We start from the raw sequence: 20,866 nt of genomic DNA, 5'->3' as shown, positions 1-20,866 counted from the left end.
GTCAAACAAGGAACGCGTCCACACGCCCCTGTGAACATGGCCGTTGACTTGGAAGACGTGAATGTCCTCAGCACACTCGGCACTCAGGCGTGGAGAAAGAGTGGAATTCACAATTACTACGCGATGTTATGCAGTCTACGCTGGACGTACACAAAACTTCTGTGCCAAGCTGCGACACATGGCATTCTAAGACTTTCTCCCATTGTCGTTCTGATAACAGTGAAAACGCAGAAAGGTGATGTATGGTAACACCGAAATTTCTGGAGCTTTGAGTCCATCTGCTGCCTGAGTGGCCAGTCTACAAGGTTATCGGGACCTGCTGTCACACACACGGTGCAGAGGCTACGAGCTGTAAGCAGTAAGCCGAGAGACACTGTGGCCCACGATAAAGAACACTGCGTGGTCCCGAAACAAGTATATCATAAATGTTTACGTGACATGTCTGAGAACCTTTGAAATGCCAATATACATTGATGCGCCAAAGAAAGTGGTAGAGGCATGCGTGTTCAAATACAAAGATATGTAAACAGGCAGAATGCGGCGCTGCGTTCGGCAACGCCTGTACAAGACAAGAAGTGCCTCTCGCAGTCGTTAGATCAGTTACTGCTAAGTAAGTGAAACCCTTCCGCAAGCTGCTGCAGATTTCAGTGCTGGATTATTAACAAATGTCAGCGTGCGAACGATTCAACGAAACATCATCGATATGAGCTTTCGCAGCCGAAGGCCCACTCGTATACTCTGACTGCTCGACTCTCGCCTGGGCTCATTAACACCGACTTTGGACTATTAATAACTGGAAACATGTTGGTTGGTAGGACGATTCCCGTTTAAAATTGTATCGAGCGGATGGACGTCTACAGGTTTGGAGACAACCTCATGAATTCATGGGCGCTGCATGGCATCAGGGGACTGTTCAAGTTTTTGGAGGCTCTGTTAAGCTGTGGGGCGTGTGCAGTTGGAGTGATATGGGACCCTGATAAGTGTTGATACAACTCTGATATGTGACACGTACGTAAGCATCCTGTTTGGTCACCTGCATCCATTCATGTCCATTCAGCATTTCGACGGAGTCGGGCAACTCCAGCAGGACAATGCGACTTCCCACATGTCGAGAATTGCTACTGAGTGGCTGCAGGAACGCTCTTCTGAGTCTAAACACTTCCGCTGGCCACCAAACTCCTCAGAAATGAACATTATTGAGCATATCTGTGATACCTTGCAACATGCTGTTCAGAAGAGATCTCCATCCCTCGTTCTCTTCTGGATAGCATGGATAGCCCTGCAGGATTCATGATGTCAGTTCCTTCCAGCACTACTTTAGACGTTAGTCGAGTCCATGCCACGTCGTGTTGCGGCATTTCTGCCTTCTCGCGGAGCCCTACACGATATTAGGTAGGTGTACCAATTTCTTTGGTTCCCCTCTATATTATATAGCAGAATAATTTAGACATATAATGGGGATGACACAGAAATACACAAGGCTATGCATGATAGATATACTGATTTTGAAGCGCAGGAAGAGCCTGAATCTGAAGGTGGCTCTCCAAACAGTAGACGATGTTCAGCTCCAGAGAATCAGGAACAGTCCAGTCAAAGTGAGTACGAACTGACTCCACCCGAACAGTCGAGGGAAAGTGTATTACAAGACATTGGCGACAACCTCCTAGAGAACATTTGGCTTCATTTCCTATAGCAAACTTGTGAGGCGTTATAGATGCATTAAAAGTAAGTAAAATTGGAGATTAAATGTAAATTAGATGTCTATCAAAACGTGAGTACGAGATCGTTTCGAAGCAAACAGACTGTCGCAATTACAAACTATGAATGAGCTTGTAATATCGCAGTTTGAGAGAAAGAGGTAGTATGGATCTTTAGTCCACTATTGGAGTCTGCAGATGTGGGCTCTGGAAGCTTACGAAACGGTTAGCTTGGACAGTTTCAATGACTTTTGGAAGGCGGCCAAGATCCTGATGTTCAGGAAGCCAGGGAAAGACCACTCCCTCCCACAGAATCACCGACCCGTCAGTCTGCTGTGCTCGCTCAGCAAGATTGTTGAGAAGGTAATACTTGAAAGCATCAATAGGCACTGCATCGCCAATGACATCCTAAGAACGGAGCAATGGCCTTATGCGCAAACTAAGCGATGCTGGTTTCCCCGACGGAATCATACGTCTCATACACTCATATCTCACGAACAGATGTTTTAACACCGACGTGCAGGGAAAACAATCGACACAACACAGTATCCAAGCTGGAGTACCCTAGGAAAGCATTCTGGAGCCGATCTTATTCACCCCATACATTAATGACTTTCCAGTAACACAAAACACGACGTTAGGCGCTTACGTGGATGACACAGCCATCCTTGCGCAAGACTGGAAACCGTCAAACATAAATTCACGAATACAGAAGGTACTCAAAACTGCCGAGACTTGGTTGGAACGATGGCGTATTAAAGTGACTGTCGACAAGTGCGAAGCAGTTCTGTTCACACGCAGACCGAAGCTACTGCGCAAACATCAACACTGTCGACAGGTAAGACTACATACTGGCTCCATACGTTTCCGAGAGAAAGTCAGATATCTCGGTGTCTGGCTGGACCGGAAACTTACATGTGGGGCCCACATAGAACACGTTGCCAACAGAGCGCGCGTGTGGCTCAAACAACTCTACCCAATGCTCAACAGGGAAAGTACACTGAATAGGAGGGTGCCGAGGTCCATGTACATGAGACTGATTAGACCTCTGATGACGTACGCAGCTCCCGTCTGGGGATACGCAGCTCCTACACGCCTGCGCCGACCGCAGATCATACAGAACAAAGTGCTACGCATCATTAGCAAAGCTCAGCGATACACACGCACCGTGGATCTTCATAAAGAATACCGCCTTGAAACCCTGAATTAAGTATTCAGAAAAACACGCCACACGACTATACAGGAACTCGAGACCCTCGAACAGTCCTTTCACCCTTACTCTGGGAAACTATGATCACAACCATAGGTGGAAGCATAAGCGGCCAAAGACTCTACTAGCTGGGGCATAATCACCTATGGCAAGCTAACATACACGCACAAGCGACAACATCGGCAAGCCCCTGCATATCAGCAACGTTGGCTGGATGTGCCAGCTGCTACTAAAGCCAACCGACAGGCTACAGCAGGGAAACCGACGAGCTCGCACACTGACACACAAACAAACCGCCTTCACTGTGAATCTGATGTATGACCTATCGGACACAAAACGATGATGAACCTTTCTGTTACAGGTATGCTGACGCTGACCAAGAAATCAAAACTGGCACCCATCGGCAGCCGCCGAGTAACAGCACCGTACGACGTCAAAGGTATCGACCTGCATGATACCCACTACTAACAGAGTCCACCCTTGCATGTCCTGTCGCAGGCAGCAAGAAAACCGCTACTGCTCTTACAACCTGACCCACCTATCGCAGAGGTCTTTTCCCCTTGGCTCTTGCCTTGGCACTTTCTTTCCTCTGCCCTTCAAACCGCTACCCTTCGTTCAATTATCGACCGAATCTATCTCCAAATGAGCGCGCATTAGTAGTTAACCTTAACCAGACGTATGCGAACATCGCGGTTCCCACATCCTGCGAGACCTCACTGCAGCGAAACTAAACACGGTGCGTGTGTAGTAATAGACGGCAAATCATCGAGTAAAACTGAAGTGATATCAGGTGTTCCCCAGGGAAGCGTCCTGGGACCTCTGCTGTTCCTGATCTATATAAATGACCTGGGTGACAATCTCAGCAGTTCTCTTAGGTTGATCGCAGATGATGCTGTAATTTACCGTCTAGTAAGGTCATCCGAAGACCAGTATCAGTTGCAAAGCGATTTAGAAAAGATTCCTGTATGGTGTGGCAGGTGGCAGTTGACGCTAAATAACGAAAACTGTGAGGTGATCCACACGAGTCCCAAAACAAATCCGTTGAAATTCGATTACTCGATAAACAGTACAATTCTCAAGGCTGTCAATTCAACTAAGTACCTGGGTGTAAAAATTACGAACAACTTCAGTTGGAAAGACCACATAGATAATATTGTGGGGAAGGCGAGCCAAAGGTTGCGTTTCATTGGCAGGACACTTAGAAGATGCAACAAGTCCACTAAATAGACAGCTTACACTACAGTCGTTCGTACTCTGTTAGAATATTGCTGCGCGGTGTGGGAACCTTACCAGGTGGGATTGACGGAGGACATCGAAAGGGTGCAAAAAAGGGCAGCTCGTTTTGTATTATCACGTAATAGGGGAGAGAGTGTGGCAGATATGATACTCGAGTTGGGATGGAAGTCATTAAAGCAAAGACGTTTTTCGTCGCGGCGAGATCTATTTACGAAATTTCAGTCACCAACTTTCTCTTCCGAATGCGAAAATATTTTGTTGAGCCCAACCTACATAGGTAGGAATGATCATCAAAATAAAATAAGAGAAATCAGAGCTCGAACAGAAAGGTTTAGGTGTTCGTTTTTCCCGCGCGCTGTTCGGGAGTGGAATGGTAGAGAGATAGTATGATTGTGGTTCGATGAACCCTCTGCCAAGCACTTAAATGTGAATTGCAGAGTAATCATGTAGATGTAGATGTAGAACCCTTATGCAGAGATGGCAGTAGATCTTTTGTGCTCGTGTGTACGTGGAGGGGCTCCACCTCTTATTAAAAAAAATTAAAGCAAAGTTTTGATTTCTTTCTTCAGCAATCTTAAGACTGAATAAGGCATTTCATCGAGGTATATTACTTTTGTCACAGAAGACGGTAATAGTATACATCATAAGGTACAACACTTTGTGGAGGAAGTCATTGTGAGACACCAGGGTGTGGAGAAAGGAAATGTTTCGAACAGTGAGCAGAGTCAGTTCCAGTATGAAATGTCTTCATCATCAACACTGTCTCACAGAGGAGGGGAAACTGTAGCTAGTGTGTTGCAGTCTGTAAATGGCTCTACACACAACTACACAATTGATGTGATGTTATCAATGACAGGCAGACTATCAAACAAGTTGTACATCTGTCTTCAAGAGGCACTTTCGGCCCAAATATTTCAAGGATACCTGAAAAAACCGCCCACGAAGCACGCATGTGACGGCAAGAAAAGTGGAAAAATGACTAAAGAACACATGTAACGTTTTCTAATGTTATTGCTTGGCGAACACGTAACAACTGAAAAGAATCCACTGGTCTGCTCATACGGGTCGTACATTTCTAGATGCAAGTTTTCCAAACAAATCTGTTATGCTGAAGAGATTGCCACCGAAAACAAATAAATATTGTCAACCCCCTTTAATGTTTACTTCTTTCGGCAATATAAGTCCTATATCAGAAAGACTGCTGATTTTTTTCAGACTACAATTAGCCAAACCACAAGTGAAGAAACGTGATGGTTATTTCACCATCTGACTTCGCTATGTAATTCACAATTACCTTTCTGCACAAAAGTATCCGCCTGTATTGCAAAATTCTTGGCGAAAGGCAGGCTATGACATTTACATACTCATGTGATCATCTGAAAATGTAATTAGTGTGGTTTTTGATACTGGACTGCTTGAAAGCGAAAGTGATTTCGAATGTAAAAACGTGGCTTTAGTGAGATGTGCACATTGTTCTATTCCGATTTGTTTTAACCACTTCATCAAAATCCCACATCTGTACTATGAGGACTAATAAAGCACTATTAGGACTGTAGGATATGTGTTTTGCGCTATTATAATCACTTCAAGCAGAGGATTTTTGGCACTATTCATTGAAAATGTGATGATATTCTGACGTCACTGAATGACGTAAAATGTCCCTCCTATGGTACTGATATCTTGTTACTTTGTTTACCTCTATTTAAATGTCACTCGTGGTTGAATGGAAATTTTACCATCAAAAAGACACAGACCACTAGTTTCTTTTTATGATCGAGTGTTGTTCTAAATTAGATTCCATGTGGTTCGGAGCGTTCCAGGTCAAAGATGTCCCTTGCTAATATGTCAACATTATAACATGCATAGCACATGAGAAGTACGTAGTTATAACCAGTGATGACCAGTTATCGTGTGCTAATGTGCTACAGCACACTATAAATATCACCCTAAAATTATGCCGTTTCTCCTTGAATGAGAGCTGAAATCACATTAAAATTGCACCATTTCTCTTCGAATGCAGACCTCTAACCACAATAAAATTATCCATTTCCCTTCGAATGGGAGCTGGTATGCAAATGAAACAGACGAAAACAGGTTTTATAGTGCCCTCTCTGCGATTACTAGAAATAGGTGTCGAGGGATGTAAATGATGATCAGCCACACTATGATCAACTGTGAAAGGGACTCATTGGCTGTTTTCGATTGCACGTGGTCTGATGTGACGTCATCCCTTCCAGAACTGCAAGTGCAACATTGGTCACAGCGTCAGCGTATTTTTCTTTGAAACTGCGTTTGGCGGATTGTGCGAGCGTAGGGTATGAGGGGTTTTTTGAGTAGCTGTTGTTGTAATGTCGCCGTGGCTTAGCGGTCTAGCACACAGACTCGAATGAAAATTTCGAAATCATTGCAAAATATTTTCATCAGCTTGTTAACTGTCCAGAACCACTCCATAAGTTCGAATTCTTGAACACTCGTGAAAATCTAGAAGACGATTTATCCCAGCTACCAAGAAATTGAAGAGTTTATTAAAATCTTATTGTAAAGCTAGTGGAGAAGACTCTATTAGAGCAGAACTTTTGAACTGGTCTCTGTTGTTGTTGTGATCTCCAATCCGGAGACTGGTTTGATGCTACCTTATCCTGAGCAAGCCTCTTCATCTTCAAGTAACTACTACAGCCTATATCGTTCCTAATCTGCTTAGCGTATTCATCTCTTGGTCTCCCTCTACGATTTCTACCCTCCACGCTTCCCTCCAGTACTAAATTGGTGATCCCTTAATGTCTCAGAACGTGTCCTACCAACCGATCCCTTCGTCTAGTCAAGTCGCGGCACAGATTCCTCTTCTCCCCAGTTCAATACTTCATTAGTTACGTGATCTACCCATCTAATCTTCAGCATTCTTCTGTAGCACCACATTTCGAAGGCTTCTATTCTGTTCTTGTCTAAACTATTTATCGTTCATGTTTCACTGCCTCGCATTACTACCCTCCATACAACTGCTTTCAGAAGAGTTCCTGACACTTAATTCTATATTCGATCGTGACAAATTTCTCTTCTTCAGAAACGGTTTCCTTGCCATTGCCAGCCTCCATTTTGTGTCCTCTCTACTTCGACCATCATCATTTATTTTGCCTCCGAAATAGCAAAACTCATGTACTACTTTAACTGTCTCATTTCCAAATCTAATTCCCTCAGCATCACCTGATTTAATTCGACTACATTCCAGACGGTCTGTACCAAAAGCAAAAGCCTAGAGAGGCTATCGAAATTCGTACCAGGGACGGACTCATCAACCGAGATTGCGGCTATAACCTCAGAAAGGCATGGGGACCAGCATTGAGTCCAATTAAAAAGACGCTCAGCAAAGAAAACGAACGGGCGACCACAGCAGACGAGGTAATTTCGCCGACGCCGCCGCAGACGCCGACGCCAGCGTCTTAGCGACCGAAGACGCGCGGGCGCGGGCGCGGACGGCGGAGAGAACGTCTAGCAGGAGGAGGGGATTTAAGATGGTTGCCCGCCCTCAGCAGCTCAGTTCGTCAACGCACCTGACAAAGGCGACATGTCTGATCGCCGTAATATTGTGCCTGTTGGACACTATGGACCGGCAGTACACCCGTGGACTGTTCAAGTGAATGTCCCATGCTTCTAGCTCCAACTACTATTCCACGTTCAGAGTTTGTTAATTCCCATGCTGCGGCCATAGTCGCATCGAACACCTTTCCACATGAATCACCTGACAGCTCTGCCAATGGACTGCTCTTTTATACCCTGTGTATGCGATACAGGCTCAGATGGTTCAAACTATGGGACTTAACATCTGAGGTCATCAGTCCCTTAGAACGCAGAACTACTTAAACCTAACTAACTTAAGGACTTCACATACATCCATGCCCGAGGCAGGACTTGAACCTGCGACCGTAGCGGTCGCGCGGTTCCAGACTGAAGCGCCTAGAACCGCTCGGCCACACCAACTGGCGCGATACTAGCGCCATCTGTATGTGTGTGTACCGCTGTCCTATGATTTTTTGTCACCTCAGTGCATTAAAAAAGGAATTAAGATTTTTGCCATATCCTGGAGAGCATTCAGCCTTCCCTTCAATACACCCAAAATCAGTCCTACTGTCATATCTGACAGCTCGCCAAACCATGACTCCCTGAGTTGGAGAGATGTGCGTATAGAGCTCTCTGAGAGTGGTCAGCATGTCGTCTACAGACAAAACAGCGCCGACCAGTCAGCTACAAACAGAACCGATTCGAATCGCCACATAACGCCACTCAGTGTGCCAGTTCAGTCTGGCCATGCACTGGTACCAGTGGTGAACGACACACTCCGGATGTCAGCCCAGCTTCAACTTACCTGTTCCCGACGGTCAGTGGTCTCCTAGCCACACTCTTCGCCAGAATCCATCTCGCCACCACACATTCTTCAGTCATTCCGCTGCAGATGGCTGTGTGTGCGGCCTGTCGCTGTGATGTTCTCAGGTCCCTCGTGCCGATTATTCGGCCTTCCACAAAGTCAGAAACACAACAATAAACTCCACGTGCACCTGTATTGGGCATGCTCTCTTGCGGTCTGCCCCTGAACATTTGCAGTAGCGTTAGATACACACAGTACCCGTTATACACTCACACCACTCTGCATCTCTGAGAATGAACTTTAAATTTTTTTTTTTTTTTTTTTTTTTTTTTTTTTTTTTTTTTTTTCAGAAGTATGTTCACATAAGGTTCGGTCAGCATATCGAGCAGGCATACAAATAATGAAGCGTGGATTTGATAACGGTCGATAAAGGTGTCCATCCTCTAACTGTAGCCATTGTATATTGATCTATGCTGAAGAACCAAAGATTCTGGTACACCTGACTACTATCGTTTAGGGCCCCCACGAGCACACTGAACTGCCACACGACGTGACATGTCTGAAATAGTGCTGGAGGGAATTTTCATCATGAATCCTGCAGAGCTGTCCATAAATCAGTAAGAGTACGAGGGGATGGAGATCTCTTCTGAACAGTACGCGGCAAGGCATCCCAGATATGCTCAGTAATGTTCATGTACGGGTAGTCTGGTGGCTAGCGTATGTGTTTAAACTCAGAAGAGTGTTCCTATAGCCATTCTGTAGCTAGTCACGACGTGTGGGGTGTCGCATTGTCCTGCTGAAATTGCTCAAGTCCATTGGAATGCTCGATGGACATGAATGGATGCATTGATCAGACAGGACATTTACGTACGTGTCACCTGTCAGAGTCAACCACTCCAACTGCACACGCCCCACACTACTACAGAGCTCGAACAGTCTCCTGCTGACATGCAGGGTCCATGGATTCATGAGGTTGACTCCATACCCGTACTCCTCAATCCGCTCGATGCAATTTGAAACAAAACTCGTCCAAACAGGCAACATGTTGTCAGTCATCAGCCATCCAATGTCGGTGTTGACTGGCCCTGCCGAGGCATAAAGTTTTATGTCGTGCAGTCATCAAGGGTATACGAGTGGGCCTTCAGCTCCGAAAGCCCATGTGGATGATGTTTCGTTGAATGGTTCGCATGCTGGCACTTGTTAATGTCACAGCATTGATATCTTCAGCAATTTGCGGAAGAATTGCACTTCTGTCACGTTGAACGATTGGCTTCAGTCGTCGCTGATCCCGTTCTTACCGAATCTTTTTCCGGTCTCATTGAAATCGGAGATTTGATGTGTACCTCGGACATGCTGTGTCCCATCGCTCGTGCGTCGACCATAGCGTGACGTCCAAACTCACTTAAATCTTGATAACCTACCATTGTAGCAGCCGTAACTGATCTAATAGCAGCGCGAGAACTTGGTGTATTTTATAGGCGTTGCCGACAGCAGCGCCGAATTCTGCGTGTTTACACATCTCTGTATTCGAATACATATGCCTATAACAGTCTCTTTGGCGCTTCAGTGTAGTTTCTAAACGTTGATTCTACTTTCATACAGTCTGTGAGCTGGTGGACGTCGAGGTTGAATGTTGTGCTTCTACAGACAACTGGCGCATGTGATTGTTCACTAGTATCTGTTCTGTTTTCTTACACAGAATACCAGGCGGTCGTCCTGGAAGAGCTCTCCAACTACTGGAGAGACAATGCACAGCTGCTGGCATCTGGAGTGACGCACGTCTCGCGACTGCTCATTCCCCTCGCATTCAAATACCTGGTAAGTGTCTTTGTTTGCCCTCCTTTGAGCTGTGTTATATGTACGAGTACTGAGAAAACTACAAGAAATTTGCCCGTATCTTTTTTTTCGTATTTTTCTTACAATATCCTCAGTAGATTTGGGTTCTTCGTTTCAGATCCTGCATACAAGCCCTGGCATCTTGACTGTTGTTGTTGTTGTTGTTGTCTTCAGTCCTGAGACTGGTTTGATGCAGCTCTCCATGCTACCCTATCCTGTACAAGCTTCTTCATCTCCCAGTACCTACATCCTTCTGAATCTGCTTAGTGTATTCATCTCTTGGTCTCCCTCTACGAATTTTACCCTCCACGCTGCCCTCCAATGCTAAATTTGTGATCCCTTGATGCCTCAGAACATGTGCTACCAACCGACCCCTTCTTCTAGTCAAGTTGTGCCACAAACTTCTCTTCTCCCCAATCCTATTCAATACCTCCTCATTAGTTACGTGATCTATCCACCTAATCTTCAACATTCTATTCTCTTCTTGTGCAAACTGTTTGGCATCTTGACTACACATTTATTTAAGAGAATACTATATTTCACGATTTTACATTTATTTTATTAGCTATTTTCTTCCAGTCTGTTATCTACATAAAAGAACAGGCCAAATCTTGCACACGGATTGGCATGAAAGTAGCACATAATATTTTAACATAATTTCAAATTTGTTATTAGTAACAAAGCAGTATGTTGTTTACGAGGGAAAAAATTCTACATAGAATATCTGTATAAAGAAAAATAATAGCAAAAGTAAATCTACGTAGTACCATCTGCCCATGTGGCACACTGATATCTGTTCATCCGGAATCTCGAAGGCACATGCTACTGGTCTGTTACACTATTCTGGACTACACTACTAAACAACACTACACTACACAGCAGTACAAAACACTACACAACACTACGCTACACAAAGGGGCAAAACATACGCCATAAAGTAATTTTGCACATAAAAAATCAAGATATTTAAAGGATCGTCTGGTACAATTTGCGAATTGCGGTGAATTTTTTTTTGTGTTGTGCTGTCCATCGTGTTTATTATGTGAAGAAATTTCGTCTATTTTATGTGCATGGTGTAGAAAAACATTGTTTTAAGCATTTATTTACAGATAATCATTATTGTAATCATTTTTATCATAAGATGAGATATTTTTTATTTTCACTTAATGAAATTCACGAATATGAAACGATAATCTAAAAAAACCAAACAAAAAACGTAAAATAAAAAAATTAAAATATAAAACTAAATAAGTAGAACGTGTAACTTGGATAGTAATGAACATTTAGATGTTTCAATTAGGAATGTTGAAAATACACTGACAGTACATTGTGTAAAACTTACTTTCCAACAATGATATTTCTGAAACCAGCGTTATTACACATGGATGGATGTTGGGCTGAAGGCTTATTTAATTGTTCCTGTAACAAGAGTTTCCATTTTTCTAAACTGAATAGGAGTGCTTGAGTATTTTGGAAAATTTCAGGTGACTACAAAAGTTGGAGATACAGTTTTGAAGAACGTTAATTACGTTTCAATTTTTGCATGGAATACAGTTTTTATATATCATGGTTTTGGAGATATGCACTTTAAACTTAATATGCTAAGTTACCTTTCAAGAATGTACCCCTGGTAGCTGAGTGGTCAACGCGACAGATGTTAATCCTAAGGGCCCGGAATCGATTCCCGGTTGGGTCGGAGATTTTCTCCGCTCAGGGACTGGGTGTTGTATTGTCCTAATCGTCATCATTTCATGCCCATCGACGAGCAAGTCACCGAAGTGGCGTCAAAACGAAAGACTTGCACCCGGCGAACGGTCTACCCGACGGGAGGCCCTAGTCACACGACATTTATTTATTTTACCTTTCAAGAAGTGTTTTACCCACTTCAAAAAATACGTATTGCATTATTTTGATCCCTCTACATACCCGCCAAGTGTCATCAATATTGCTCATTTGCACTTGTGAGTCATGTGAGTCTGAGTGCAGGCTCTGTGGTCTTTAAGGTGGTAGAATCTGCTCTGTGCATTATGCCCCTCGGACTTCTCACGCTACTATACATGAAAAGCAAAATAACGCAGTATGATCCGTGTATTACTGCAACTTTTTGTGTTGTCTGTGAAAATTTCTCAGTCTCTGAAGTGTTGTGAATGGGTCAAAAAATGGTTCAAATGGCTCTGAGCACTATGGGACTCAACTGCTGTGGTCATAAGTCCCCTAGAACTTAGAACTACTTAAACCTAACTAACCTAAGGACATCACACACATCCATGCCCGAGGCAGGATTCGAACCTGCGACCGTAGCGGTCGTGCGGTTCCAGACTGTAGCGCCTTTAACCGCTCGGCCATGTGAATGGGTCAGCTTGGGTCGTTTGTGAACAATATTTGGGGGTCTTGGCGCAATGAATTGATAAGTTAATGGGCAGACAAACCTTTTTTGCCATAAATGCTATTGACTTTTTTCTGGATAGTATAATCTCTTGCTAGAAACTGGTCCTTTCGTTTCAGGCATTCGATAAAGAATTTAACACACACTCCTTTATGTCCAGTGGTCCTTCCTCTGGTGGACATCTTGAGCTGATTTTCAGTCCGGTGCTTGTTTATTTGCTTGTCTGTCGTCTTAACTTGTTTGCGGCGATAGGAAATGTGTACCATTTCGGTGAAGCAATTTCTGAAGACGGACTTTAGTATTTGATCCTTTGTCCCGGCATCTTCCATGCAAATGTCATCATGATCAGATGTATAGACGACTTTGCTGAGTTCAGCAATTTCACGTACGACCAAAACTTTGTAGTGTTGATAGACAATTCCGTAGATACAATTTTGCTTTGAAATTCACATAACGAGTCCAACAAAGTTGTCCTTACACATGGTTTCACAGCGTTCAGATTGAGCGGCTGGTTGTCATGAGTGGTGAGTTACTGGCGGGTCAAGTAAACGAATGTGAAGGGTAACAAGTTTCATTAACTTTTATGTTGAAAAAATTAGGAACTAGCTACACGAAAGAAATTTTATTTCTTTACCAGTTTCAGGCACCTAGTGCTCTTCTTCAGTAGAATTATCTCATAATTACGAAGTGTCAAAAATAAGGAGGTTATACAAAATAGTATTGTAGTTATGGACAAATAAGATATAAGGACATCAAAAAACTCGTGCAGACATGCAAGAGTTCTTATTGTTTGGTGCCCTTATACAGGGTGTTACAAAAAGGTACGGCCAAACTTTCAGGAAACATTCCTCACACACAAATAAAGAAAAGATGTTATGTGGACATGTGTCCGGAAACGCTTAATTTCCATGTTAGAGCTCATTTTAGTTTGTTCTTCCACCTACGCTCAATGAAGCACGTTATCATGATTTCATACGGGATACTCTACCTGTGCTGCTAGAAATGTGCCTTTACACGTACGACACAACATGTGGTTCATGCACGATGGAGCTCCTGCACATTTCCGTCGAAGTGTTCGTACGCTTCTCAACAACAGATTCGGTGACCGATGGATTGGTAGAGGCGGACCAATTCCATGGCCTCCACGCTCTCCTGACCTCAACCCTCTTGACTTTCATTTATGGGGGCATTTGAAAGCTATTGTCTACGCAACCCCGGTACCAAATGTAGAGACTCTTCGTGCTCGTATTGTGGACGGCTGTGATACAATACGCCATTCTCCAGGGCTGCATCAGCGCATCAGGGATTCCATGCGACGGAGGGTGGATGCATGTATCCTCGCTGAAGGAGGACATTTTGAACATTTCCTGTAACAAAGTGTTTGAAGTCACGCTGGTACGTTATGTTGCTGTGTGTTTCCATTCCATGATTAATGTGATTTGAAGAGAAGTAATAAAATGAGCTCTAACATGGAAAGTAAGCGTTTCCGGACACATGTCCACATAACATATTTTCTTTCTTTGTGTGTGAGGAATGTTTCCTGAAAGTTTGGCCGTACCTTTCCGTAACACCCTGTATAATGTTTATACATGACTACGATACTATGTTGCATAACCCTGTCTATTTTTGATGCTCGCTAATTATGAGATAATTGTAATCTTCTAAGGGGACTAGATGCCTGAAGCCCATTTACAAATAAAATTTCTTTTGAACAAGTGGTCATTGATTTTTTTTAAATATACCTGCAGTTGCTGAACAGAGATAAAGTACTAAATTTCATTAACACGCATGAACCACAACTGCTGTGTCTCTGCCCGACAACCTTCCTTAATTGCAGTTAGTCATTACACCTCTGCATCACTCCTTGTATGACTTAAGTTTCTTTAGAGTGTATGAAGAGTCACTTGTCGAGCTCAATAATGTGTACATCTTAAGCACTATGTACCACAGTTCGTAACACTACTTGTATGTATTTGTACATAACTTTTCCATTTCACACTTCCAACCTCTGTGCTTTGTGCATGATTAGTGAACTAGGCTCCTGAGATCTGAACTACCGGGTGCTCACTTGGGTGGACGACTCTCTGCCTCAGGTAGAAGAAGGCTGCACAGAACAGGGCCAGAGCCGGCATAGTGCCTGCTATGGTGACACTCGAGGTCACTACCATATTACGCTGCTTTACTGTTACTGCTAAATGTGTTGACACATCTGTTCCTCTGAATACGTCCTTCTTGGTTAGCTATGAGTTGGTTGAGGGAGATGATTAGGTCTGGCTTCTAGGTGTTGTTGAAATATTTCAGATCGTGCTCTGGAAGCACTCCTACGGATTTCATTGGCCAGTGGAGTTCTAGTCATGTCACGTTCAACTTGGTAACCCCTGAATCAGTGCCTGACAGAAGAAGTGTCTGTCCAGTTATGTTTCAAGCTATGCCATTAATTAGCAACCCACAGTCACACAGTTCCACTCTCTTTGCCCTGGTGGGTCCAACCTTGTAGCAATTAGCTACCAGCGTTAGGGTGTCATACTGTAGTAAATCCAGTGTAGTCCTGCTTTCTGAAAGTAAGGTTGTGGGTCAAAGATGGGTAAGCATGATACGCATGATATTTATGTGCCTTCAAACTCCTCAAAACAGTCGATTTCGGTATTCCAAATTGTCTCTGAATCGCACAACTACTCATTTTGGGATCCAGTTGAACACAGGCGAGAACAGTAAGGGTACTATCATCATTTTCATTGTAATCGCGATGACGAGGTGGATGGTGCATGTATCCATTCCGAGCTCATTGAGTGCAATTTCAAATAATGTTTTCGCTTTGATGTCATCCGTTTGGGAAACGATCCACATACAACTGCGCCGCTGCAGCGTAATTGTTATGGCATTCACCTAAAATTAACATCATATCGACAATCTCTGTAGGAGGATAGTGAGCCATGTTTCGCTAAAGAATAATTTACCTTCGTCGGTTGATGTTTACGGTTCACAATCTGAAACTGAAGTGATATCTGATCGCATTGTACCAACCTTTATACTGAGCCATTGTTCGCAGTTTGGCCATGGTAGCCCCACAGTCTGGTGAGTAATGCAATTGGGAAGAGTTCCCTAACGAGATTTTAATACCATTCCTCCTCCCTCCACCAAAAACTGTGGCGGGTAGGATATATTTTGTAAAAAAATAGCTTAATTTGATGTAATGAAAGAATTGGTGCACATTTTGTATCAATTTGATGTGTCCTTCTCGGATCATTCTAAATAAATCGGAGTTCTTCCCCAATTTTAATTTTTCCCAATTTCAGTGCCATCTGTCAATTGTTTAAAAAAATGTTTCAGACAAAACTTGATTACTTTTTTATGGAGAATTTGAATCTGCAGTAAAAAATGGGGGTTTCCATTTAAAATTTAAAAGTTTCCCCCCGCCCCGCCCAAGGGGGCTGGGGGTCACGTGTAGTATCATTTGATGTCCCCCTTTTAACTTACGAACTTGTCTTCACTTGGAACTGGGATCCTAATCAGTGCATTTACTTTTGTCTAGTCTGTACTAACTTCCATAGTTGCTCTTTGGTAGTACACAGAAAAATTCCGATCATTCGTTTCTGCGAAGATTATAAGATTACAACTCAGGTGGTAGCTGTTTGTCCTTTCTGTAACTGAATGAGAAATTGTTCTGGTGTTTTAATGTTGTACTTAATTGTCCATGTCCTGCATGGAGAATGGCTTCTTGCGAACTTGCCATTTCGACTCAGGCAACCCAAATGCTATCAGCGGATGTCTCCAGCAACCTTGCAACTGTAACTCTTTCGTCTAATGCACTCACATGAGACTGCATCATTCCCAGATCTTGGTGCAAGATATCAGCTGACGACTACACATACTCCATCACCTCTGTAGTGAGGAAGTATTATTCGAAACTTCTTTCTCCAGGCCCACCAAGTGCATTGTATGCCACTTTATCACCTCAGTCTACCACTGTCTTCTTGTCTTTTGTCATCTTTCGCACTCCTTCCATGGTACTATTTAGTTCTCTGATGCCATACTTATCTGCAACTCGGAACACAGTTTTAATATCTGTCCTCCAGCGTCCAACCAACTCCTATTGCATCACTGCAAGGTGAATGGCACCACATCTTCTGCTCCTTGCATCTCCCCCATAAATGATGTACAATTATTGAAGTCTGTCATACTCTCCCTATTCTTCATTCGCTATGTCCTTACTCTCTATTTCTTTTTGCAACCCTGCAAACACCTCTTCCACTCTCCTTACTTGGTTTCACATTTCCCATGAACTGAAATCTATCATCTGATTCCATTGACGACTGGTGAGAACCACATCTTCTTGTTTAGTGAAGAGCACTCCACTGTACGTAGTGATCCCACAGCCCTCCCCCTTCTGTCATGGGTAAACAGGTGCAGCAAGGCACACAGAAACCTGGGAACAGGAGCCTTCATTATTCGCTGACCCCCATTCGAAAGAAATGCAGTCACCTGATAAACTTCTTAAACATACACTATACATAAGTCTTATAGGTAATAACAAAAACAGTGACAAACGAACTAATTTTGTACATTTTGCATAAAACCAAATTGGTCACTGACAAACACACCTTCCTTATCTTAATGCTACCTTATGCCATTATCTGAACACAACATAATGCGGAAAACACAACTATTCCCTATTCTTTTGGTCTCAATCCATGATGTATTTCTTGTACCAATCGTGCAACATCTTTGCACTCAGCTTTCGTCTTACTTCTCAGCCTTTTCTCTTTCTCCATGATTGATTCTTGTGGTAATGCACTTGGCATGTCTTGAAATGGTCAAAGTATCTGAAATGAACTATTGCTGTTCTCACTGGTAAATTAACTTTGATGGTGATTGGCGATGTCTCTACTACTTGATAAATTTATTTGTAACTCATTACAAACGTCCTTGTTTTACTCTTCAGTGTATAAGGGCTAAACCGCATTACCTGCCCCCATATCCTGTACTGCAGTGAAGTGCCTCTTGCCATTCCAGAGCTTTGGTGTTAGTTTTCTGCACATGCCTCTGCATCTCTTCAGCATCTTTGCAAAATTGCAGACTGCCTCTCTGTCTTGAAGCTTATCAGTCTAACCATATCAATTGGCAATGGCATCTTCCTTCCATAGACTACCTGATAATCGGATATCCCAGTACCACTTGAACCTTTGAATTGTACGCTCACACAAAGAATGACAAACATGTATCCCAGTCACTGTAGTGATAGTGAATACAGCAGCTCAGCACTGCACCAATAGCACGATGAACTCGCTCCATTCTACCATTTCCTACTGGATGCAGTGGACTAGAATGTAATTTCTTGAAGCGTAGCAAACGATATATTTGTTTCACTGAGTCCGACAGGTAGGTCTCCTTTGATTGTTGTACAATGTCTCAGGTACTCCAAACTCGGGGAACTGGTTGTCAACTACAGTTTGGGCGCCATAATTGCTCTCTGATTGAAGATGTTAATTATTTTCACATATCATGAGAGGTGGCAGTAATCATTAAAACGAAATCGTTTCCATCTTTAATTCATTAAATGGACCGAGAAGATCCATCTTAATCATTTCAAATGGTTTTGTGGCTTCTGGTAACCAGATGTACCACGTGCATTCATTCTGTCAATAGTTCATAGACTTCAATCTTTGTGCACAGTACAATTTCGTACTCAAATGGTGAATGCGCAGATCTGCAGTTCCTTTATGGCTCAGCAGAAGACAATGTATGATCAGCAGGACGACGGTACATGGAATGTTTCCAAACGGAAGAGTACCAAACCATCAGACTTTCATAGCTGTGGACAGCCGTTTCAGGGAATATGGCATTCATGGTGCACTGCAGGACAGGCTGGCCTCAACACGGTGGAGTGGGTATTGTGGAGATCCTGGAATTGGTGGATGAGGATTCGACCACAAGTAATCGCCATATAAGTACCACTGTAGGGATTCCTCAATCAACTGCATTGCATTTGTTCCAGAGATGGCAGTTCCGCCCATGTCGCCTACAGTAGGTACAGGAGCTGACATCTGTAGACAGTCCTAGACGTCAGGATTTCTGTCAGTGGTTGCTCGAGCACCATGCACTTGATCCATTGTTTGGTCGTAGGGTACTGTTTATGGATGAGAGCTTCTTTACCTGTGTGGTTATCGTGAACCGTCATAAAAAGCTCATTCAATTGTATGAGAATGCTTGTGTATCTACAGTATCAGGATATGAATATCGTTTTGCAGTGAAATTTGGTGTGGCATAGTGGATGATCAGTCGCTCGTACGGCATGTTATTTCACAAGGTCTGACTGTCAGAGTGTATCAACAGTTTTTGGAACATGCATTGGGTGATCTGCTTTATGGCAGCCCACTCGCTACCCGAACCAACTTACGGCTTATGTGCGATGCTGCTGCTGCACATTTCAGAGAGAATCTCAGTGTTGGTTGTGCCAACACGTGGACAGGTCGTGCAGGGTCGGTTGCTTGGCCCGCCATATCACCAGATGTTAACGCTCTGCACGTCTACTTTTCGGGCCATCTCAAGGAGCTCCTGTATGATGTTGCAGCTGAGAATGTAGCACAACTACAGCAGCGAACGGAAAACGGCTGTACAGCTATGCAGGATGAGTTGAAAGTAGCCTGAAAAAGTCCCAGAGTGGTGAGACGTCGAGCGCGTCACTGTCACATGCACATCAGTTTGCACACGTTCTGGGGTAAATATGCAGTACTTAGTTGCGCTGAATTTTGGGCACCCTCGTGTCGTTGCTTTCTGACAATTTATTTTGTGTTGATTGTCGTGATCCCTACTCTGCTGCCTAACTCGGAAATAAAACATTTTCAGTGAAAACTTTATTTAATATTTTACTCTTGTTTTTGATGCATACATTACACCTACAAAGTGTGTACAGTCACTTTTGAGTCACATCGTATGCACAGAGAGAACAAGGGCGCTCCTAGCAAACCTCTCTGGGGCACTCCTGACCATACCTTTGTCTGTGCTCAACATTCTCTGCTCCATGTGTTTATAAACCGCCATTCCACTGTATTCTCTTTATAAGCAACGAAGATATTTCGACATATATTCTCCGACTTTGCTTCTGTGTTAACATCAGCTACACCATCTCTGATGGGTTCATTTTTCCCCATCTGAAACTCGTGAGATCCGTAAAATTTGCTACGTGCCTTCAAATTTGCTAGATCCGAGACATGTTCAGAAAAAGACGATCGCGTCAAACGACGAACAGCAAACGAATATTTGCAGCGAAAGCGAGCAGCGAGACAATAGGCAAATGATGATGTTTGATATGCGCAGCACTAATTAAGATAATATTTAAGAAAAAAGCTTACTTATTTACAACTATTCATGACGTCGCCTTTCCGGCTTAGATTTTTTTTAAAAATATGACTTGTAAGTACTGCATCTCTTTCCAATCAGTACACACTTTAGTTTATTAATGTCTTATATACCTATTATGTTTTAGAACAGTTAGTTTAATTCTGAAGACGACGCTCATAGTAGCGGCTAAACCTGGTCAATTTTGACTTAATACGTGTGACCGAAGGCTTATTTGTTCTAATATAAGATAATATTTCTGATAGAGAGTGCTTGTTACATATCATTACGTATGCAAACGGTCCCTACATGTACCCACCTTTTCCGCAGCATTTGTAACAAGCAAGAATTTGACACAGTAGTCAACGGTCTCAGGACCGTCATTTCGAAAACCGTTGAAAAGTTTGCACGAAATTTGCTTGGTCTCCCAGCCACGTTAGGCGGCTACAAATGTCGGAGCTTGACTCTGCCCGCAGCCCTAGGGGATTTAATTCATATGCAATGCTGCAACAGCACGCATTCACACATTCAAACATTTGTGCTGTAACTATCTCGAAATATCTACAGGTCTCTTATTTGACGTTACAGGCTGACAACTGTTTGTGAATTATACAAGGGGCGATGAAATGTTTCCCTTTGGTGGCGTAGCTACAACGTTTGTGCAATGTAGCGTGACTGCAGTGCTGGTATATAATCACTGACATGTAGACAAGGGATTAGTGTGGCATTCGCGTCTTTGTGATGTGAGTCTGACAAATGAACTGCGCCAACATTATTACCAAATGCACCCAAATAGAACCAAC

General features: G+C 43.3%; 1 protein-coding gene across 1 annotated transcript in view; it reads left to right on the top strand.

Annotated features, from left to right (window-relative positions):
• The window catches only part of LOC126188858 (uncharacterized), a 70,203-nt gene that overhangs the window by 26,089 nt on the left and 23,248 nt on the right, over nt 1–20,866 (top strand). Inside the window, exons 4-5 of the mRNA XM_049930501.1 lie at nt 3,269–3,346; nt 10,203–10,321. Coding sequence (XP_049786458.1) covers nt 3,269–3,346; nt 10,203–10,321 — 197 coding nt within the window. The remainder of the gene's footprint in view (nt 1–3,268; nt 3,347–10,202; nt 10,322–20,866) is intronic.

The sequence above is a fragment of the Schistocerca cancellata genome, chromosome 5 (genome assembly GCF_023864275.1).
Source record: "Schistocerca cancellata isolate TAMUIC-IGC-003103 chromosome 5, iqSchCanc2.1, whole genome shotgun sequence".
Taxonomy (NCBI): domain Eukaryota; kingdom Metazoa; phylum Arthropoda; class Insecta; order Orthoptera; family Acrididae; genus Schistocerca; species Schistocerca cancellata.
Note: the sequence above shows the minus strand (reverse complement) of the source record. Positions and strands in the feature narration are given on the sequence as shown.